The sequence below is a fragment of the Pavona decussata genome, unplaced genomic scaffold (assembly GCF_977016875.1).
Source record: "Pavona decussata unplaced genomic scaffold, jaPavDecu1.1 SCAFFOLD_59, whole genome shotgun sequence".
NCBI classification, from domain to species: domain Eukaryota; kingdom Metazoa; phylum Cnidaria; class Anthozoa; order Scleractinia; family Agariciidae; genus Pavona; species Pavona decussata.
The window spans coordinates 690972-714561 of record NW_028145481.1 but is presented as its reverse complement, the minus strand read 5'-3'; the positions used below and the strand labels follow the sequence as shown (position 1 = coordinate 714561).

Genomic DNA, 23590 nt, shown 5'->3' with positions numbered 1-23590 from the left:
TCAATCTAAATACTAAAACTTCTGTTCCTCACGATGGAAACACTTAAAAAAAAAGTATAATAAAACGCCTAATGTCCATTATTTCAAAAGCTTAAAGCGCCTCGCAATATTGGGTGAGCTTCTGATGACTGACTTCTGTATCTGCAGAGCTATTGTGTCGCTTTTATCTCCCACTAGCTCTTTAAGTGCCTTCCTAACCTCCGAGTACATCCACAATAATATTGAACTGTGTCACACGATATTCAAGATATCTCTGCTCGAGCTCCCAGCGTAATGGCCCGTACTTTGTTGTCTTCTCGGCATGTTTCTCCTCCCTGTTTTCAACCCAAGGGCAGCTCATCTCATTATATGAAACAATACTTAAGATAAATAAATAGATAAACAAGTAAATAGACTAAAACAGATGAGACAGCTACATGACCTCATCTAAATCGTCCATGATTTGTCTTTGTTACCACAGGCCCTTCAAGAAGAAGTTGCTAGACTAACAGAGTTGATAGAAAGCACACAGGGCACCCAGTCAATAGCCATTTTCTTATGCCGAAGAGGCGCTGTCTTCCGAAAGGTAGATAATAGTTGAATGTCACCACTTGCCACTATTCGGTGTCATGAATTTCGTCTGTCTCCCAATTTATCTTCCGACACACGTTTTTTAAGCGTCTCTCTTATATCTAGATAGTGAAACGAAATGATAGAAGGTAATTTTTTTCCTGTGAAAATAAAAACAAACAAGGAGTCGCAATCTCGACTCTCTCGTGATTATTTTCTTCTTATGTTCTTTTTTTTTACTGTACCAGACATCATTTACTGTATTAATCGCCTTAGCGTGTGAAAATCATTTCAATGTTTGTTCTTTTGTTTATTTGGTGATACACGTATTTCAGTTTTTCTCAATGAATTCAAAATGGCATACATGTCTTTAAAAAGTTGTAACGAATATTTCGTTTTATCAACCGGTAAGTGGCCACCGTAAAGAGATTAAAAAAGTGCTTTACGGTGGCCACTTACCTTAGCAACTCAGTTGACAACTAATCCCGTTAATGATTTCAAAAGTTGTGTCGTGTTAGTTTGAATTCCTAAAATCTTTAGGTATGGGGCTCCACGCGCGGAGCTCCGCTATTATTATATTGCTTACAAGAAGATATAAAATTGTCACTGTCTTGTCATTTGCAGCTTGGACAATTAAAGAAAGCCTGGGTTGACTTGAACAGGTCAGTGTTGAACAGTTTGTGTGAGTTTATGTCACATTTCCGTTGATACTCAGCTGTCTTGAACTCTTTCCTTTTCTCTGCAGGTCTATTGAACTCGAACCTAAACTTCTGGATGCGTATTGGCACAGACATCTATTGCATCTCTTACAGGAGAACAGAAAGGTTTGGAAATTGACAGTCACCTTTGACTAGACTTTAAACAGTTCGTCTTTTCTGCTGACGATACTGTCGTATAAGAAGTGAAGTACACAGTACATTTTTCGCATGGGCTTGCTTCTCAATTGAGACTTTCGTTTAAGATAGCTTGTAGCTGAAGTTCTGGGGCTATAGATTCACGAAGCTTTCTTAAGTTAACATATATCTTAACCATTGTTTTATAACAATAGGCCATTGTTAGTCCAACAATAGACTATTCGAAGAAGCAAAGACTTAGAAAAACATTTGACTATAAAAAATTGCGATAAAACATTTCGTAAAAACATTATAAGAAGGTTAAAAAACACGACGTTTCGATGTACATTACATCATTATCAAGTGAAATTAAAAATGCAAGATTGCGGCTATAAATACAAAAATGGACAATAGATATTAATTAAAATAGTAGCATTGAAGAATGCTACCGGTTAAACAAAAAGTTTCGCACGTATAGAGTCCGTTTGAGTGTTCAAGCAAGGCTTAAGTTTCTTGATGTACAGCATTTCAAATACCAAACAATCAAATTTGCTCTGACACTTTCTCAAGATGTTAAAATGGCCCTGATTCAATAGGTGTTTGCTCCCGTGAGCTTCAAGAAAATGTTTGCCAATTGCCGAGTTCTTGTGCTCAGCAACGCGTTGAAAAAGGTGTCTGGCTGTATAGCCGACATAATCTGCATCGCACAGATCACATGAGAAATAGTAAACAACGCATTGCTGATATTTATAGCCGCAATCTTGCATTTTTAATTTCACTTGATAATGATGTAATGTACATCGAAACGTCGTGTTTTTTAACCTTCTTATAATGTTTTTACGAAATGTTTTATCGCAATTTTTTATAGTCAATAGACTATTGTCAAGAAACCGCATTTCTTAAAGGGGAAGTGTCTTGGTGTTTTTGACCTCTTTTCTTCAGGTAAAAATGGTGAAATAAGACCGTAACTTAGCTACGAAATAATTCTAGAACAACGAGAGGAAAGAAATCAACTTAATTCTTGATCTATTCTAGCGCGTTTTGGAAACAAAAATGCGAGAACTTGAATCCATTCCGACCTAGTTTGTCTCTGGCCAAAGGCACTAATCGACAGTTTTGTTCACTGGGGTGATAATTTTTAACAGAACTAGACAATTATTTTCTTGTTTCTGTTGACAGACAAACGTTTTTGGGTTTTCAAATGTTATCAAATTGTCGTGATACTTCCCCTTTAAGATACATCTTAACTTCGGAGGGCTTGCTGAATGTAGTTCCTGTTTAACGCGTTTGGCATTAGCTGCTGGTCTGCAGAACGGGACGTCGTCTTAAATCTTAAGGACTGAAAAACTTATGGTCGTGATCATAATTATTTCGATGGTGCAAATGAAGAGTGCATTCATGTTTGTGGTGATAGTCTTTTCTACTCTTTTGAAGTTGACTATAACTGTGATAATTATTGTTTTAGGCGGCTCTGGATGACTTGTCTTTCATAATCAAGAACAGCAGTACTCAGGCACGGGCCTTCCGCTCCAGGTCAGATTCATCATCACTATCTTAAGATCCCACTTATGTACGTAATGTAGCATATTCAGAAGGGGGAAATGTAATGCACGCGCGTGGACGGCTGCCCTTTCAGCTTTATACCTTGCATTCCGAATGTGGGATGTAAAATATGACTTTTTTTTCTCGCTTATGGTCCACAGGGCAGAATTGTATCGTCAAGAAAATGACCCAACAATGGCCATTGTCAACTACTCTCAGGTAAACAATGCGGAACAATCCAAACGTTAACGTTTTATTGTTTCGACACTGTGATGTTGCTCACGTAAACTGTATCCGGCATGCCACAAGAGTCGTGAAGCGAGGTGAATTTCCTAGTCCCCGACTGGATTTACAGTCGTACGCCGCCCGGATGGTGTAACCTGCACTGAGGTGCTGAGTGTGTGAGACAACTGTCGACAACTACGCGCATCTACGCCATCTTCAGTTTTCGTTTTCGCTGAGCGGTTTGACATACTACACTCTCACAGCCAAAAACAAATTTATTGATCATTTTAACCTTTAGTGTGTGGATACGTTCTATCGAGTACTAATATTTGTCAAATCGTTTTTGTTGTCAAATACACATAGTTGCCGAACACCTTTTCTCCAGTCTGTCGAGGTCCTTAGGTTCATATGTGCCGCGTGTCCTACATATTGCTTAGTGCCCTTGTTGGTAGTTTTGGTTTCCTTTTCGATTTATGTTCTAGTTGCAAATAAAACTGAACGGGGTGTGTTTGTTTGTAGGCGATCAAGTTGAATCCAAATGATGCTGAGACGTATTACCAGAGAGCGGCCATGTTTAAAATGGTAATGTATTTATATTTACGTTGAAAATTGTGTAACAGCTCAAGAGTTGTTGTCGACTCCACAGAGTAGAAGTATAGAGTTTGATAGCCATTGCAAAATAGTCAGTATTTCGAAGAACAAGCAAAGCAACGTGCAGGAACCATTCCTTTAAGTTTTTTTTAAAGAAAGGATTTTTATTAGCTTTACGTAACACTAATAATACAATACTAAACACTAACAGTAATTAACGCTAATAGCGATAATACAGTACTGACTGTACTTACAACATATGCTTACTATACTACGGTACTAACAAGTACACTATTTACAATACTAACGGGGAAGAATAGGGGTGCCACATCTAGACTTCAACGATATATATAAAATAAAATTTTGGAACTAGAAGTGCAAATTGTTACTGACAATTTATTCCGTGAAAAATCACATTTCAGCGTGGAGATATGATTCTAGCTCTTGAGGATTACAAGATGGCGGCACGGCTCCTGCCTTCCAAGACAGATGCTATGTTTGAGATAGCTCTCTTTCGTTTTAACAACGAGTGAGTATTAATATACGGAAATAACTTTAATATCTTTCCAAAGCTGACTGACGAAAATAATTAATATTTAGATTTGGTTTACATTCGATGAACTTTGTTTTGTTCTATTAGACGTTTTTTGCAGACTTCTTTAGCCAATCAGAGCAAATATGTTTTCCAACCAATCAGGTGCAAACTAACTCAGTTTGTGACCCGCATCTGTTTTCCCGCGCTAGGCACCGGTTCACGTTTTCCCGCGTTTGGCACCGGTTGCATGTTTTCCCGCGTTTGGCACCGGTTGCACGTTTTCACTCGCTTGGCAGCAGTTGCATGTTTTCCCGCGTTTGCCAGCACCGGTTTCGCTTAAAATACTGGCACCATTTGTTCAAAGGCCGGATAACTTTATCCTGTGGATAAGTCACTATCCGACAGTTTCAATCTGGGAAAAGATTTCATTATTTCGTCTTGTACAAGCGAATATGCGCACTCTAACCACAGTTAAGTTCCGGAGTGTACGAAAACCTTGGACAACGTTTAACGTGAAGTATATTTTAGACCCTGAATAGTGCCTTATCCTGCGGATAAACTTATCCGGCCTTTGAACAACTGGGGCCTGATTTATTACTTTTGATCATTGCGTCTGTCTGTTACTTTGGTTCAGTTTTATCATTAGACCAATGAGCTTATCAATTTGTCTTATTTTGCGTTTTCGTAGGAATTGGGCTGCAGCTCTCAAAGATTTCACATCGATCATACAGCAAGACACAGAGAACTCCTTGGCGTATACTTACAGAGCAAGAGGCCATGCCAAGATGGTAAGCACACTCCTACACAGTAATCTTATATTACATCTTGTATTATTTTAATTCAACTTTTCAGGTTTAATTCAACTTTTCAGGTTAGTGTTGTGGTAACGGTCATAAAGTTTGACACCTGTACATTACGCAAAAATTTGCGAACCGGATTATCCTCTTGAACTGATTTCATGTTTTCCCGCGCGTGGAATTGGAAACAAGATTTCCCGCGCTTGGCAGTGACTGAGGAATATTGCCTGCCCATAAGGCGAATTTCGATTGACTCATTTATCAGTGAAACTAATACCTTTTCATTTTGTCACAGGGTAATTTTGAGGCTTCATTGAAAGATCTTGCGGCTGCTGTTCATTATGATCCGAAAAATGCTGTGGCATTTTACCACAGAGGCTGTTTACTGAGAAAGTGAGTAGCTTTTAACAGCAAAGTCTTAAAATCTGTTGTAAATTAACAGTTCCCACTCTTTTTTTTTTTTTTTTTCCAGAGTTCATCCACGAAGGGCTCTTCAAGATCTTAGTGTTTCTCTGCTTCTGGATAATTCAGAGGAAAATGTCAATGCTTTTCTGCATCGAGGAATTATTTACACTGATCTAAAGAGGTACAGTACTTTATTATTTTGAGTTCTATGCATTTTAAATTCAAGCGAAGAAAATTTTTTTGCAGAATTATTTATATTGCCCAAATGTGTTCCCGCTCTCGTGAACACGTATCATTTTAAAATTCGCTTCCGAAAAGACGAAATTGCGGTTAATAACATCCTTTGTTTACGTACCCTCATGCAAATTGGGTCGTGAGTTTTGATCAGAACATACTCTATAAAGCACTTGGCAATTAGCAAACATTGATCCTACAACAACAAAACGGTAAGCCCGCGTAAAGTGGAACGAAATATGGTAGAGCTTGACCTACAAGTGTCAAATGTACAAGAGAGGTCTCCTTTTATAGAGAAATGAAAACCACAGGGAACAACTGAATTGTTTTATGTGTCAATGTTGTTATTTTTCAGGTGGGAGGATGCTGTGCCCGATTTTGAAGCTGCTCTTGTGTTGAATCCTGACTTGGCCAGTGCGCATGTCAACATAGGTCTGATCTACATCACCAGATATAGCAACTACCACAAGTGAGTTTCCTTGAATCTCATTTCAAAAACTCATTAATAATTATAAGCCCATTGACCTATCAAATGGTCGATAAAACATCACGTGCGGTGGTTTTAAAACCAGATAAAACCTCCTTATTTGTATGCGTTGTTTAATGTTTTTCTCGTATGCTAATTTCCAACGTTCACAAAAGCATCATTGTCATGAACTCTCTTGACACGCTTTTCCAGGAATGTTGTTGAAGCCGTTCAAGAAACTCGCAGCACGTGTTTTATCGGGTCTAAAACCACTCGGCTGCGCCTCGTGGTTTTAAATTCCGATAAAACACTGCTGCTCGTGTTTTAAACATTACTTAAGTTTGAAGTGTCCCTTAAAAATGACACATTTGATTTACAGACTGTACGGTCTGGCAAATGGAAAACACTCTTTTGTTGGTTTTGTCCTGTGATTCAGTAAAGAGATCTAGAATCGCGTTTACGGCAGATGGCAAACGTGAGATTCGTGTCTATGTTTTCTTGAAAAAATAGTACGTACATGAGAATAGTGCAAAATAACTCTGGCCTTTCATGTTGACGCAAAACCACTCAATTTTACTGAGAAACTGAAAACAGCAAGCGGCAAATTTAGGGTAAACATGGTCACGTGGTCATTTCTGCCGTTTGTCGTAGACGTAATTTTAAATCTCTCTAATAATTCTGGTGCTGCGGTGTGATCGAAGCCAGTGGCTTGTCAAAGTTGACAAAAGCTGCATTTAAAACTCGAAAAAGTGGTTCACGTATAAGCCCATAAGTAAACATTTTTGTTGACTTTGTTATGGTGTTTTTTCTTTCTTCAGAGCTGTTCGTCGATACACGGCAGCCATCCGTGTGGATCCCACGTACATCAGAGCTTACATTTGCCGCGCCGAGGCTTATCATAAACTCCACATGGTGGGTATCATAAGATAAACGGCTGCTACTCAAAAGACCTGGGCGCATGGTGAAGTAGTGCGTCTGCGCACGAGGATTGCACCGTGTTTGACCCCACTTCCCCCTCCCCCACCGAACGAATTTCTTCCACACAGCCTGTATCCTGCAGTGCATTGCCAACGGTTGGGTTCGTCAGTGACACAGGTTGCAATGGCTACAATGTGGAAAGCAAAACTTAATCAACACGCGCGGTACATCTGACAATATTGTAAATTATGTCCGGGCCTTAAGTCTTCCCAGACGAGGAATTCATTGTTTCCCGAAACATTTTCAGTTGTTTTCTGAATAATTTTCTATTTGCATGCGCTGAATATTTTTTGGAACAGAAAACTTTGCTTCGGAGAAGCTGTCTATTAAAGGTTTAAATACGAAAATTCCTGCCCCTAATTCAGCCGTACGCCACCAATGTTCTGTCATTTACAGGTTCAAGAGGCCATCCTGGACTATACAAGGGTGATTCACATGAGGCCCGACATATCAGATTACCATATGGCAAGGGTGAGCAAAGATCTTTCATGTTTCTTCTTTATGAAATGACCATGATGGCAGAGAACTTATTGCTCAACCACGCTCATCTAGTAATTCTCAGGTAGTATACACGGTGTCGTTATAAAGCAGGGTTATTATTTGTACTAGAAGTAGTTAGTTTGTTAGTTAGTGTCGTTAGTGTTTTTATCCTGTTTAATAATTGTAAAGTTTTACACCTGAATGGAAATACCGTGTCAAAATAAAGTTTTACTACTACTTACTCCTCACGGTTTTTGCGGCTCCTTTGCAATTATAAATAATTGGTGATTGTGAAACCATTTCTCATTTTTTTTAAGGTAGTAAAAATGCTATTTATTCATGTAAGGTTCTTTGTTTTTCCAGGGTAAACTGTTGCTGGAACAAAACAAACTAGAGCTTGCGAGTTTTCACGTCAGGTTTGTTTTCGCGATATATTTTATGTTTCTTTAAACAGGCCAAAGTAAGTGTATTAGCAAAACAAGCAACTTTGAGTATTTAATCTAAACGTGCTAACTTCTAGCTCATGTCAAAGTCTCATGTTATGTTGCCCAACCTTTCAAGCTCAATTTAATTATATTTTATTTGCTGCATTATTTCTATAGGCAAGCCGCTGACTTAAACCGCGGGCTAGGAGCATCAGCTACCCAGCAGGCTGTGGTGCAGAGTTTCTTGCGTAATTTTGACCAGGTAAAGTAAAGTAAAGCAACTTTATTTATACACGGTTAGATTTAACTTGAAGCTAGAAGCTTGTGGGACCGTGTGATCAAACAAATAGAAACTCTTTAAAAATCCGGGTGGCAAGGAGGCTTACCAGTTGGCTATTTACAAAGCGTGGCGAGGATTTGAACAGGGGACTATCCCGAAAGAAATCCAGCTAGTGATCAGAGAGGGGACTTGAACCTGGGTCCTCCATATTATGAGTCCGCGCCTCTAGCCACTCGGCCACGTCGCCTGTACTGCTGCTCAGTCACTTTTGTCGGCTATACTTCCCCATGTACTCCCGTTCCAAACTTTCCTGCAATTGTCACCCTCTCCATTTTTTTGTTATTGGTTTCCGTTTTGTGATGTTCATTACAGTACTGCTCCATCTAATTTGTAATCTAAACTTGGTTACCTTGCAGGCCATTGAAGTTCTTGAGCGCGCCACTCGCGTCAAGCCCATTGCTCCTCTCTTCATTCTTCTGGGAAAAACCAACATGAAGGCCAAGCGGTTTGAGGACGCCATCCGCAGCTTTGATAGAGCCATCGAGATCATGGTATGTGCCGACTCCAAAGAAGAAGAACTGAGAATTCTCAAAAGAATTCTAGGCTTCGTCTGGAGTCTATACTAGAAGTGTTGTTGCACTATACCCCCTTATTCTGACGTTCTTTGAAACGAATGTTTGGTTTAACAACAGAGTTGATAACTAACGGTAAAGTGATTCGAGTGCTGACGTTTCGAGCGTTAGCCCTTCGTCAGAGCGAATGGTGGCCAATTTACCTTGATACTGACCAAACATTCGTTTCCATTCCCCGCCGACGCAGCACCGCAGTCTCTTTAGAAACTAACCCTCTTATCCTTTCTTTGAAGCTTAATTTTTTTACTAATAATTTTACAAAATATTTCTGCATACAACTAGAGAGTCATACTGTGTTTCTCTCCATAGAAGCCCTCCATCCCAACCAAATCCCTTTCTCCCTTTGCATTCTCGACCCAAATTGTGGTGTTTTGAATAACTTTTTACGTGATAAATCGTCTTACAATGGTCCATGATGTTTAATAACCTACCGTTTATCGACTTGCATGCCGCAGGCCAGGTCGACTAAAACGTTAGATGACCCAGGACGTTCAGCCTAAAAGTGACGTTACGCGAGACAATTTTCAGCACACCGTGAGTTTTTAAATCGGCTTTAAAAACTTGCATCGCCAATAATTGCTCAGAAAATTGCCCGCGCGCCCATGTTACACGGCGTTAACTTTCTACGGGACAGTGTTACGCTGAAAATCACTGTTGAAAATCGTTTCATTTAAACATCATCATACTGAAATGCCAGACGAGCTTTAGCTAGTTTTTGTTTTTTTTGTTTTTTTACATTTTTTCTTTCTAGACTCCGTGGAATCCTCGAATGGAAATGCCAATTGAAGCCGCTTCGGTTCATTTCTTAATTGGCATGTGTCATTCAGAGCTTGGGAGACCACTTGGTGCACTAGAGGCTTTTAACAATGCCATACGTGTGAACCCAGAGTATGCTGAGGTAACGAATACCAACATATAGATACGTGAAATCTTTCCGCTAGACTTGCCACAAGTCATTTTTGTTTTTGTTTTTGTTGTTGTTGTTTTTCTTTCTTTCTTAGAAGTAGCGCGGCTACTGGAAAAAAAAGCGAAGAACTTTGAAAAAGTGTTCCCTTGCACTGACACTAAACATTGGCAACTAATAATCGGAATTTAGTAGCTTTATACTGAAGAGTTTCTACTTACTTTCTCAGGCTTTCTATCAACGAGGACTCACTAAGATGAAACTAAAACACGCGAAAGGAATCCACGACTTTAATCGAGCATTGGCCATCAATCCAACGTTATTCCAGGTATGTCTATTATGAGGACCGGAATAACATTCATTATTGAATAATGGTGGTACAGTTATTGGTTTTAAGGGATTCATATGGCTCCGTCGTATCGTCTCTAACCTCTAGAGAACCAGAGTAATTCCAAGTCATAGTTTTATCTTATCCGCCAGGGGAAAGGAGAGGAGGCAATGTATTTCACATTCCTTATTTCTTTTTCTGTGGCGGCGTCGTTGCAAAATATGTTTACAACTGATTTCAAGGAAATCGGCGCTGTCATTGCGAGAAATCAGAATACGTTTACTTTTGTTTTGCTCTTTTATTTCATCCACCATGGCAGTATTAATTAAGTAACCCTTTAAGCGCAAATAGTGACAAGCATCCAATTTCTCCTCACAATATCACATGCTGATCAAGCATTCAGCTTATGAGAAAAAAGGACATGATCACCAAAGACAAAAGATCTTGATGTTTTAACAAATTCTCCTAACTAGTTCCATAAGAAAAATAAGGAGGACAGTGAGGAGAATACGTTTGTTGACATTGGGGCTTAAAAGGTTAACCCCGAGTAGATAAAAAACCAAAAGCGTTTTGTTTTGGCACTGTTCGGTAAAAGGAATACTCAAAAATTCCACATTTTTTAAGCTAACGGAATAGTATTCTGTTTATCCGCTCCCGATAGTGGAGTTAAAAAAACGAATGGAAAATGTCACACTTGGAACGGACAGATTTACATTGCCATATTTTGGAAATTGATCTGATATTCAGTGTGTGTTGGATATGAGAATTAACTCTGCAGTGTATGTTAAAGTGCTAAAGTGAACCTATGAATTTCCCACTGAGCGTTAGTCCTAGTAAGAAAATGGGAGACTGCAAAAGGCAAAGAAAAAAAATCTCTGACCTCGGCGGGAATCGAACTCTCGACCTTCGGATTTGATCGTTCGTTACTCTACCGACTGAGTTACGAGGCCAGACGGGAGCAAGTCGTGGGTGATTATGGTGGTAAATGCAGCGATATTCAGTGTAGTTCTGTAATTCACGAGAGAATTACAGGACAAAAAACCGAAGTAAGACTCACTAAAATAGTTCCAAAGCAATTCGCCGCAAATGATATTCCCTTTGCTTTAGGTGAGTCTGGTTTTGGTTTTGTTGCAGGCATTTTTGAGTCGAGCAGCGTATTATGGAATGAAGGGACGATACAGTAAAGGTATCATGAGCTGTAATGAGGCCATTAAACTGCAGCCCCGTAGCGTGAGGGCTTACTTGTATAGGTGAGTTTTCTACTGTCACCCTAAATGTGCGTTTTAAGTGAAAAATCTGCGTGCCAAGTGTGTATGTCTAGAGCTATCTTTTATTTGAAAAATTGCAAAGGTAAAAAACGCGTCTATTATGAACCCATCAAAGGGCGATTTTTGCCTCAAATAATTCCGTCCATTTCCTTAGCGTTTGGACGAAAATGACTGGAGGAAGAACTCGTCTTCGATGGGAAACTCGTAAAGATGCCGAAATCAGGATGGAGTGTAGACGCATGTTTAATTTCTATAGCTAAGTTTCTCCTCTTCTTATAAGTATTTGGCTATTGACCCGTTTGAACGTCAATCTTTATCGTTTGTTTCTTTTAGAAAATGACTCTACCACGAGTTTTCTCTTGATCAGAAGCAAGAACATGACTTAGTTTCCGTTTGTTTTCCCGCACCCTTAACCCCTTAACCGGTTGTACGCTCTTGTTCCGGTTTCTGATTGGTTTAGGCTGCTTTCAGCCCCTTTCTCTATAATGGAGAGCGCGAATTATACAAGCAAAGGTGCAAAACAAGGTCAAGCAAGCGAACCAGTAGTTTGCATGCAGTCGTGTCCTGTTTCCTTGGCTAGCGAACTGCTCGAGCTTGTTCTGCTCCTTTGCTAGCTCATGTAAATAACTTGCCTTCTTGCCTGTCAAGAAAATTAATGACTTCAGCCTGCAATTGTTGGTCATACATGAAAATATGATTAAATATGAATAAAACAGTTCAGAGTCGCATCAGGTGAACTCAAAAGCTCCAAAACGTCAACATCAAGTACAATTGACTGTGTTTATTGTCGTTGCACATCTTGTAGGGGCGCCCTGAAGTACAACATCAAAGCGTTCAGTCTTGCCGTCAAAGACCTCACTGAAGCTGTCGCTATTGACTGCAAGTGTTCTCTAGCCTACTTCAACCGCGCTGTGTGCTACCATGAAATGAGATTTTTCCAAAAGGTTTGTTAGCTCTCTGTTACAGTAAAACCAAGCTACGTTCACGTTCAAACCTTGATGAACTTAACCTTTTCGCTCACATAAAACTAAACTACTCGCATAAAACACTACTACTCGAGTATTGAGCAAAGTGACTTGACTAAGAAATTGAACGAGGGTAGCGACTGCCAACGCACCGATCACTAAACCACAACGCTTCTGCCTGAAAATTTATGAACCAGTGACTCAAATGCAAGAAGGAAATTTAAGACAATATGCTTGTTGAGGAAGGTACTTTTTGTTAACTGTTTAGTGTACAGCTGATTTGTTGTTTTGGTTAATCAATAGGCGCTGATGGATTATGGAACAGTCATGTTGCTTGAGGATAAACCTAACATTAAGGTGATTGTGTAACTGTTTTTTTTTTCTTTAACAAGACTAGTTCAGTTTTTCCGCTCTCCAGTTGTGATTAATAGCCAATTGTGTAAGCGGCGTTTAAACATCGTTGAACCAAACCGTGGGCTAAACCGACTGTTTTAGCCTTGTTTACGGTACCGTGTGTAGGGTACTATGTAAGGTCACGTTCGATTGACCGTATTCCGGAATAAGAATAAGCGGAATAGCCGTTAAATTTCTCTTTTTAAGTAAATTTGGGAAGACATTTCTGCACTTTTTCGCTGACACATGATAATTTAACAGCAATTTTGTCCTCCAGTAACACCAAAACCTCTCATGAAGGATTTCTTGTCATCATTGTATGAAAGAGCCCTAAGTGTTCCTAGAACTCTTTCCATTGGTCCGCCGCAGACAAATATCGGTAATTCTCCGTAATTTTCCAGCTCATGTTGAGTCGTTGTCATTATCCAGGTCTTACAGAACCGAGGATTGCTGTATTATGAAATAGATGACATGGAAAACGCTCTGCAGGACTTTCTGGTTGCATCCAAGGTTCGTAATCTCAGTTACGCCTTGCCTCGTGATTATTGCGCTGTTTGTGCTTATTAAAGATTTTGGTTCTATTTATTTGTTTTTTTTTTTCTTTTGATAGGTTTCACCGAATGACCCACACATACGCCACACCTTGGGTCTGTGCTATCACAGGTAACTCTTCACAATCCATCAGCTTTAGGGTTAATGTAATAGTAAAGAAGGGCGGACACAGTGGCGTCAGCTACTTCAATCTGATTGGTCTGTTTTGGTCACGTAGTACGATCCGTACAATCCTATTAGCTGGAGTCCGCTATAACCCAAACTGCCGTTCTTTACTACTAATGTTTGAAACTTTAAAAAGTGTTTAGCGTAAGCCCGTGGTGGACTTGCCCTGATCCCAGCCTAATACTCTTAGTCACAAAAGCTGTAGTTACGTTGCGCCCGCGCGGGCAGCCTTACCTTGAGTCAGTGAGTGCTATTTTTCCTAGAGTGCTTCTTTCACACCTCTTCCTTATGAGGTCGTCATTTATTAACGTCGAAATTCTGAACCTCTTTTGTAATGGGAGAGTATACCACTCTTTTTTTCATTGATTATTTACAACAGATTAAACCGTTTGGAGGAAGCTGTATCCTCGTACAGTGACGCCCTCCGAATTGATCCGTTCTTCGTAGAAGCGTACAATGGGCGCGGAAATGCTCTGATGGACTTTGGGCACGAAGACGGCACCATACTAGGAAGGTAGGTACACTTGGTTGACCATGGGTGATCTAAATACCTTGTATTGCGAACAATATGCCATAACTCGGCATCAGACGTATGATTTTGGTTATGTATTGCTTTCAGTTTTTTCTTTCTCAGAGTTTTACTTCTTGTGTTTTAGGCGTGACTATTTGAAAGCCCTTCACATGGATCCGCTCTGTTTATCTGCACGAGTAAACTTGGCTTACAACCTGCAGGTAGGAAACGTAACGTGACATCCCAACCAACCGAATAGTCTCCTACGTAGCCGCTGTTTGTCTCCAGGAGCGTTGCGTGACGACACACAAACGTCTTCGTAGGACACCACCAACTGACCGACGTACCGACTAACCAACCGACCAACTAATCTATTGAGTGTCAATAATGTAATATTGATGGACAGACAAACACGAACTCACGATAACTTTAAACATATCATAAAATTGCCTTCTCAAATAATTTTCATTGTTGTTTGATGTTGTCTTATCAGGTGGAAGGGAGATTCCAGGCAGCATGGAACCAGTTTTCCTCAGCAGTAACTATCGATTCAGGTTAGTTTATATTTAAATTTATTGTGTTTACCATACCTTAGACATACACATTAAAATTAGTAATTACACAATATATAAAGCAAAAAAAAAAAAGCAGAAGAAAAGAAAATGGTTACAGTGGTGAGGAGACTTCAAGAAAACTATGATCAGTTTTCGCACTAGGCTTACATATGCATACTTGTCCTATTCAACTAAATGGCAATGTTCTTATTTCTTTGCATTTACGTTCATTTTCAACAATGTACTGGAAATAACCAATTGATTTCTACCTGGTAAAAATGTACAATCAATTCATTTATTTAGAGCGCACAGATTATTTGATGGTGATCAAATTCGTGATATCCAGGATTGAAAGCTACCGCAAAAATTTGTTATATTACTTGTTACTTTTGCTAAATTTTTAATAACAAAACTGACAAAGATAACATAGAAATAATAATTGACGTAAGTGTCAATTTCACTTGAATTCTTGTATTTGCATGCTTGTATAGGATGCCAGTCAGCTCTGGAGGGAAGAGCAGTGGTGAACTTACAGATGGGAAACTTTTTTGGTGCCTTTGTGGATATGAACGATGCTATTAAGGTATCGTGAGATGAAAGTGAAATAACTAACTCATGTTTTAGTGGTAAAATTTTCAATTCCTCTTACAAACATTGTAGCTAACTATTAAATAATCCTGTCTGTTTAGATTTCAAAGACTGCGGAGTTGTTGACAAACCGCGGGGTCGTGCAACAGGTGAGCATTCTACTAACCTCCCGTTAACAGAATGAAGGTACCGTGATCGGTGGTGGTTATCGCATCCGACTCCCGGACTTTTACCTTGCGTTCGATTGGCCCTACTAAGTTCCAGAAAAGGAATACGCACAATGACAAGATATCCCTCATAAGAGGTTTTTTGGAGTTACTAGAGTGTAACATCGCTCTTAAATTATCGTGTCAGTCAAGTCCCTCCCAGTAGTCTTCTACGTGTACGTAACCATTATATGGGTTTTGGAGGAGCTTTGAGTGACTACTTTGGGCCTCTTCGTGTGAGCCCGGTAGGCTTGACGAATTTTGTCATCTGTTCATATGGGAAATTTAATCCCAGTTACCGAGATGAACAATGTCCAAAAGGCCCCCAAAATACCCGTGGAACCGCGTTCCGACTAGTCAGCGACCTTACAAGCCATGCGCAGTTGAAAATGTTTCGTCACGGACAGGCTGGAGTGTTCATATGGGAAAAATTTCCAGCTCGGTTACCCGAGATCTCGGTCGCAAAAACCGAGATCTCGGCAATCGGGCCAGCCCGCCTTCTCATGTGAACACATCGAAATTTTTGTAAAGAAAAGAGTGGCAAGACAAGATCTCAGAAACCGAGCCAGCCCGGTCGACCAGGCTCATATGAAGAGGCCGTTACATAACGGTTGCGAAGAAACTACCTTCCCAAAAGATATTCCACGGAGGGTGCCCGTGCTTGATGTACGTTTTATTTCAGTTTTGTCTCGGTGCCGTGTAAAAGAACGTTTTACGAGTGCAAAACAAACACCAAGTGGGTGGACCTTGACCACTTAGCACTGAGTTTTTTTTTTTTTTTTTTTCTTTTTACTTGGATACACTACAGTTCATGGGGGACTATGTGAACGCCATCCGAGACTACCAAGCGGCAGTGAGGACAGATCCATCATATGCACTGGCTTACTACAATGCAGCCAATGTGTACTTTAGACAAAGACAGTTTCAGCAGGTCAGTTGGGTAGACGATTGTAAAACACCTGATTAAGTGTATGTCCTCCTGTAGTACGTATGGACTAGTCTGCAGAGTATTCACGTACACGCGCAAGTATCGTTCGCGCAGGTTTTGTGTGCATGCCAAACACGCAATCTGCACGCTTCAGTGCACGCGGATAAATTTGAAGATCATACTGCACGCAGTGCACGCGAGAAAAAATGCCTTTGCACGAGCGAGATCTTGTCGAGTTCTACCAGAGCAATTGTATAAGTACCCCGAGTGAGTAATTCATTGTATTTCGTTTCCATCAAGCCGGCAGGTTTAATTATTGATTGGAATGAATCGATGTACGCAGCCTGGTCCAATTCGAAAACTTGGAGTCGAAAACGTACTACTTGATCGAAAAGGTCTCTGTGTGAATATCTCCTCTTCTAACATTTTTCCCATTGAGAGATAGTAGTTTGACCATTGTAACACTAAGGCTACAGAGAATAACTCTGCAGTGTAAATTGAAATGCTAACAGCAGACCACTCAATCTCCTATTAAGTATTACCCTGGTAAGGAGATGTGGTCCACACAAGGTATAACTGACTGTAATAAGATTAGGATTAAAGTTTACATTTCCAAATTTTCGGCACAGCTCGTGATTTTAGCTAGTCCACGTGGATTATAAAACGCCTATATCCTAGTACGATCCCAATCAATGTACCGCGGAGCCATATTGTAACAGTTGTTGTATTGTTTTCTGTTCAAAGGCGCTAAATTACTTCAACAAGGCATTGTCTTGGTACGCTGACGATGAATCTGCTGTACTGAACCGCGCCATAACCAAGGTACATCACCATGTAGCCCTAACAGTGAGCAGCATCAAATTTCCCCTTGTTATATTATACACTTAATCTATGGTCCCGACGGAAACAGTTAGTTTTGTTTTCCCGAGAGTCCTGATGTTTCCTGAGACGAAGTCGAGGAAAACATCAGGACTCGAGGGAAAACAAAGCTAACTAGTTTCCCGGGGGACCATACATTAAGTGCTTTGTTATATATTTAGACTTTCCCTTCAACAATCATAACAGAACAAACAAACAAACAAACAACTGAGAGGGCAACAACTGCGGAAGTGTATCCCGGTCGGGATACATTTGTATTTGATCAGGGGAACGTGACCAAGAATCAACCAATCACAGTGCTCGTTTTGTTGAGTGAAAGTCTAGGTATATAACAGCAATGCTTATTCAACCCCTGAGGTCATGAGAATTAAGGATATGATCACCCAATGTGAATTTTCTTGATATTTTATTATTTCTCCCCAGTACTTTAAAAAGAAAAGTAAGGGGACCCGATAGGAGAATTTGTTCTTTGATATCGGGGTTTAGAGGGTAAATATGTACTGTCGCGAACAAGATTAAATTATTCTAGGAGAAAGCAAGATTTAGTAATCTGCACATCACGACTTCTCGACGTGAACTCAACCCATGACCGCTCTCCGGACACCGATCGAATGCTCAAACCACTCGCGGTGAGCTAGGTCATCCACTAGGTTCATATGCAAGTGCACGCAATAGCGTGGGTACTAATACTGCTAAGACTTTCAGTATAGGCGCTAAAGAACAGCAGTCCTTAGTGTTTAGTGTGCCGCCGGACCTTCGTTCTCACGGTTTAGTGGTTCGAGTCTGGTTGCCGCTGTCGTGATCTTTCCCTAGCTCTCTACAGCTCTGCCAGGTGCTGGTATGAACTGTTAACGACAAACCGTTCTAGAAACGTTTGCTGGAGGCCAGGAAGTGGGGTGGAGGAAAGTTGCCTGTAAAACTGGGACTAGCATCCCATCCAGGGTAGCCTTCGTAGCAAGCGTTTCCGGGAGGGATGGGGAGGGGGGTGCGTTTTTCATTGTTTGAACGCGCGGAAATTGGGACGAACGAGAGCAAGAAACAAAAAAAAGGAGGAGGCGGGGATGGGAGAGGAGAGGTTTCCTCTCTCCCTGCCCCCGCTCCGTTTTTTTTTTGGCTCTCGTCCCAACTTCCGCGCGGTCAAAAAGCGAAACCCACAGACTACATCCAAGGAAGAGTTGTTCACACCCGTTGGAACCCTACCACAAAACCTAGTAAAACTATGGCCACCGAGAAATAAAGCTATTCAACAATCGTCTACCTTTTGTTTAGGTTATGATGAAGGATACCCGAGGAGCTATTCAAGATTTTAACCGGGCCGGTAAGTAGAACGTTTAAACCTCAAGGTTTTATTCTTCTTCAACTGTGTCTGAAGACAACCCTTTTAACTTTTATATCATTTTTTTCCAAGTTGAGTTGAATCCGTACGCAGCGCACGTGTATTTTAACCGTGCAAACCTGTACGCGTCTCTGAGGAAATACAAAGAATCTGAGGAGGATTACACCAGAGGTAAAAACCTTGATTTATTTTCATGTCCGTTCGATATTAATGGCTTGTATGTGAGGTCACGGCGGCCATGTTGGTGTACAGGAACAATAACATTTTTCTCCTCTGGAAGTTAACTTCCATTTTTATGTGAACAAATTTTCTTTTGTTTTGTACACACACCAACATGGCGACAATGTAAACCATCTATTCAACAGCTACTAGTTAGGCACTTGGTCTGTTATGTACAGAGGGGAAAATATGACCCAGGGTCCTCATCGGCAGTGCAGAGTTTTTTAATCTCCGATTCGGCAATTTTAATTTGAGAACTTGTGAGCTAATAGCCCACTTTACAGGTGTGTCCTTAGTGACCTGGTTTTTGAGTGGAAGCGAGGCTGGAGTTCTTTTTGTTTTCATACAAACTCAATATTAGCCCAATTTTCCAAAATTCAGCCTGAACAATAAACATCACCGTGAGGCTCCGCGGAATAAACCCATATAAACTCGACAATTTATTCCCCCGGAGCCTCGAAGTGATGTTATTGTTTCAGGCTGAATTTTAATATATCGAAATTGGGCTATTGCTTTTCGTATGAAAATCATGTCGTTCTTATGCTAACTATATGGATAACATCATAAGGGGGTTAGTTTCTAAAGAAGCTGTGGTGCTGCGTCGGTGGGGAGTAGAAACGAATGTTTGGTTTATCAACAGAGTTGATAAGGTAATTTGACCACCGTAAAGAGATTCGAGTGCTGGCGTTTCGAGCGTTAGCCCCTCGTCAGAGCGAATTCGCATTAATATAGTTCAGTTGTAGCCATTTGGTGTTATTTTTCGCCTCCTCCGCCGTCTGGATCAGTCTGCCGTCTATATCTTACATTTGAAGTAATTTACTGATCCAGGTCTACAAAAGATCCGGCACCACTCATCGGTTTGTCGCTGTGGTCTTGCAGATTTTGATTGTAATTCTTCCACTCAAAGGCCAGGTCACTAAGCACACAACTCAAAAACGGGCTATTATGTCGGCGCCAGCGAGTTAACTTTTAACGATCTTGTACACATTTTAATTTACAGGCTAGAAATATTACTGATACCAAACCATTATTCGGAAACATCTATACTCTCCGTTTTTGAATATTTGTACCTTAACAAGTTGTCACTATTGACACTCAGTCTCCAGTAGTGTGTAGAAGCCTGAACCTTTTCCATGCTTGTGACTGAAGTTATAATCGAATAATAATAGAGGATTTAACACGGCGACGCGAAGATATGAATTTTATTTTCGAGTGGTAAAAACAATATGTTACGAACGAACGCAGTGAGTAAGTGCAATATTGTTTAATTTTTATCTTGAAGCCGTCGTGTAATTTTCTTTTTACTACATAGACGAATCTATCGCTCGCCATTTTTGACTTTTGACTGACTAGACTACGAGTAGTCCCCCATTTTTCCTCAGGGATAGTAGGGCGAGCGAAACGCGAGCGCGCGTGAAAATCAACCCACGCGAGAATTTCTCTCTCCCCGCCGCGTGTCGCCTTTTCTCGCGTGGAGTGATTTTCACGCGCGCTAGCGTTTCGCTCGCCCTACTATCCCTGAGGAAAAATGGGGGACTACTCGTAGTCTATTGACTGACTGTTTGCACGAACAACCGTGAAAAGCGGGAAATGACGTCATCCATATACTCACACGTGAGGATGTTGAAAATACGCCACTCGGGTCCCGGATGTAGTTTCGTATGAATTTTACGAGTGGTGTATTTTTCAGTAAAATACTCGTGTGTATATAACAAAGAATCGTAACATCTACATCTACGTTTTTCGAATATCTACTGCGTTAAGCGAGTTTTGTTATGTGTTTTTTTTCCCTATTTCAAGTGTGTTTTATTTATTTGTTTGTTTGTTATTGGCAGCCTTGAGTCTGAAGCCTGGAGATGCTCTTGTTTACAAGCGGCGCGCGGACATTCTTGGCAAACAAGGGAAGAAAGTAGCGGCCATTGAGGACTATAAAAGAGCAATAGTTATTCAGACGACAAAACGCTAAAACATCAGTCAAGTCCTGTTCTACATTCACAGAAGATTTTTGTCCTTACAGAGGACACTTCCTAAAAAGTCATCTTTGTGTTCCAGCGCCTTGAAAATGTGTTGAGTGAGTGTGTATTATTTATATTAAACTTATTGTTGAGTAACGAGGTGGTTTCCAATGTATGTAAATATCGATTTATGGTTTCTTCGGTTGTGTAAATAGTCAACTGGTAACAGTTTGTGTGATAACCAGCATTGTTTTAAGAAAATTGTAAAATAATTATTTATTGTTGGTCAGTAAAACGAAGTTTTTTACTTGAATTGTGTTTGGTGAATTGTACACCCCCCCTTCCCCGTTCCCCGCCGTTGAAGTATGCAGGAGTCTTGAAGGGAGGGTAGGTTTTTCACTTGATTGACAGGTCAAAACAACAAACAATCGCGCTTTAACTCTGTGGCGTGACCGCATCAAAAATTAAAGCTTGATTTTTCTGCTAAATCTTTATTTTAAAGGGATTTCGAAGGATAAATCACATTTAAATCTGCATGTCTGAAAAACAATATTCTCAGGCGGAAATTTTAAGTGGCTGTCTCCATAAGTTCCTCATAACCCAAATTATTCACAAAATAGATTTGCTTCAAATCTGGCATGTGAATTACACTTTATCTAGTCACTTTAAAACCACAATTTTCTCACGCCGAAATTTTAAGAACGCTTGTCTAATTTTAAAGCGCAATCTATATATGGTTCCTTTTTTCCCGTCGCATGGAGGCGTAAAGTCAGTCGTGATCCACGATGCCAAATCGTACTTTACCCCTATAGTACGACCACAGCCATTAAAGATCAACAGCTGGAAGTACTGACGACGCTTGTTTATAATTTTACAGGCTGAGGGAAGTTCCTGAGAAATCTACTTAATTTAATAAGAAAAGAGAAACTGAAAGAACAAAAACACACGAAGTCAAAATAGAATTAAAACTTAACCTTCCCCACCAGATTAGTTTCGTGTCGGTCCTACTGCCAATAAAGTCTGAAACATTTCTTGACGAAAGTTATGGCTTTGTCATGCTCGTAAAACTTTAATTATAATGTGCTCTATTGCCTATTTTTTTGCGCTGTCTCAATTGTTTAAGTCTATGTTAATAAATTTTTTAGGAGAATGAATTGGGTCGTTTGTCACAAAGTTTAATTAATGCGTATGCCATACACGTAGGCCATAATTTTTTCTCATGCTCTCAAAGCTACCACACACAACGAAAATTAAGGTTGACTGATTTAGCAGCAATTTGCCCTTGTAGTGTCACTCCCCGCTGCCAGGGGCGTCAAGGCAAGAGTGGCTATTTTAAAGGTGTAAAACCGATTTTTTTTTTTTCGAATAAGTATAAAGCAATGAATTTTTTGAGAAAACTTGGATATTTCACTTCATACCACATGAAACACCCCTCTGGATATGCGTGACCAAATCGCGCGTTCTGATGAGCTCTCGCAGTTCCTGCTGTTCGCCTTTCAGTCTTTTATACAGGCCAGGCAGTGCACTGCAGGCCAGGTGACCAAAACCCATTGACACTGCTGGCAAGTGTACGGCAAGAGCACGTTTCAGAGCTTTGTCTTTTGCAATAGTGATGATATAGTTTCGTTAAGCCGGACTGAAAATTCTAGACTTCTGTATGGTGACGGGGCACATTTTTCCCCGACTTCATACAAACGTATACAAAACATCCAGAATTTATAATTACGTAACTACTTGAATGATAAGATTTTCAAACTTGGCCTTTTCTTAAAAACTGAATTTAAGGTGCTCTTTCAGCATTGCCAATGGATATTCATGATTACCTGGCTTAGACCAAAATTTTAAATTTTCGTGACCAAGCCAGGCTGTGCTGTGATAAAATGGATAAGGCCGGTTAGTTTGTAAAGCAACTGCGGTATTGTGCCGGTGGGGATTAGAAACGAAATCACTGATTTATCAACAGAGTTGATAACTAAAGGTAAATTGGCCCCAGACATTCGTGTGCTGTGACCAGTTCATACATAAACATATTAGGGGAATGATATATTGGAAGGGCAAGCAAGCGGTAGAAAAAAAAATTTTTTTTTCATTATTTTGCCACACAAAGAAATTACAAATCAACACACAATAAAATAATTTAAATTAAGTTCTGGCGAAGAAAAAGTGGCGAAGAGACCGAAAAGAAAGCTTATACGTAATACGGCGTCCCCAATTAAACTAAGCTGACCGTACAGAAAATGTATTCTTTTGGTGGGAATATTTCTTTCATAGGATAGTTAATAGACTCCCTCTCCCGACTGACTGCTCGGATGTTGTCTGTATGATGAAAATTATCCCACTAAACATCATTCCTAGATAGATATGCGAGTTAGCCATTCCCCCGGGGCCATTCCGCAATCCTTACCATCGACGACTTACAGTTAGGCTATTTTTGAACAAGAAATTAATTCAGATAGATCAAATATTTTACCATCCTTGCGTGCTTTTTCTGAAGGTCATGATCAAAGTATGCTTCAAGGATGTATTGAATAGAACACATTGCTTCATGCCGTGAAAGGAAATAGCGGGAAATATTATGACAAAATTGGGTCAATATATGACGCCAAAATGCACATGCAATTTAGAATAATTGTTTAGTCTAAAAGCAGCTATAGTTTGTCAGCGGAAAAGGAAGATGACTTTTTGAATTACCCGTATTTTTTGTACCGCCCAAATATTATTACTAGCGATAAGAGGAAAATAACAAAAAAGGGAACACACTTTTGCACATGCAATTTAGAATAATTGTTTAGTCTAAAAACAGCTATAGTTTGTCAGCGGAAAAAGAAGATGACTTTTATGAATGACCCATATTTTTGTACCGCCCC

At 40.1% G+C, this 23590-nt stretch overlaps 1 protein-coding gene across 3 annotated transcripts in view; it reads left to right on the top strand.

The window, feature by feature from the left end:
- LOC146479307 (uncharacterized) overlaps positions 1–21036 on the top strand; it is a 161088-nt gene extending 140052 nt beyond the window's left edge. For all 3 annotated transcript variants that reach the window (XM_085110969.1, XM_085110970.1, XM_085110968.1), the window contains 33 exons: positions 461–565; positions 1174–1211; positions 1295–1373; positions 2848–2915; positions 3086–3143; positions 3669–3731; positions 4163–4269; positions 4964–5063; positions 5368–5465; positions 5545–5658; positions 6067–6180; positions 6996–7089; positions 7552–7626; positions 7999–8051; positions 8238–8322; positions 8757–8891; positions 9724–9870; positions 10106–10204; positions 11339–11454; positions 12278–12416; positions 12741–12794; positions 13260–13340; positions 13441–13493; positions 13927–14061; positions 14204–14279; positions 14552–14612; positions 15104–15195; positions 15302–15349; positions 16215–16337; positions 17079–17156; positions 18483–18531; positions 18622–18720; positions 20604–21036. In XM_085110969.1, the coding sequence (XP_084967095.1) occupies positions 461–565; positions 1174–1211; positions 1295–1373; positions 2848–2915; positions 3086–3143; positions 3669–3731; positions 4163–4269; positions 4964–5063; positions 5368–5465; positions 5545–5658; positions 6067–6180; positions 6996–7089; positions 7552–7626; positions 7999–8051; positions 8238–8322; positions 8757–8891; positions 9724–9870; positions 10106–10204; positions 11339–11454; positions 12278–12416; positions 12741–12794; positions 13260–13340; positions 13441–13493; positions 13927–14061; positions 14204–14279; positions 14552–14612; positions 15104–15195; positions 15302–15349; positions 16215–16337; positions 17079–17156; positions 18483–18531; positions 18622–18720; positions 20604–20734 (2967 nt within the window). In that variant the 3' untranslated portion in view covers positions 20735–21036. The remainder of the gene's footprint in view (positions 1–460; positions 566–1173; positions 1212–1294; positions 1374–2847; positions 2916–3085; positions 3144–3668; positions 3732–4162; positions 4270–4963; positions 5064–5367; positions 5466–5544; positions 5659–6066; positions 6181–6995; positions 7090–7551; positions 7627–7998; positions 8052–8237; positions 8323–8756; positions 8892–9723; positions 9871–10105; positions 10205–11338; positions 11455–12277; positions 12417–12740; positions 12795–13259; positions 13341–13440; positions 13494–13926; positions 14062–14203; positions 14280–14551; positions 14613–15103; positions 15196–15301; positions 15350–16214; positions 16338–17078; positions 17157–18482; positions 18532–18621; positions 18721–20603) is intronic.
- Positions 21037–23590: the final 2554 nt, after the last annotated feature.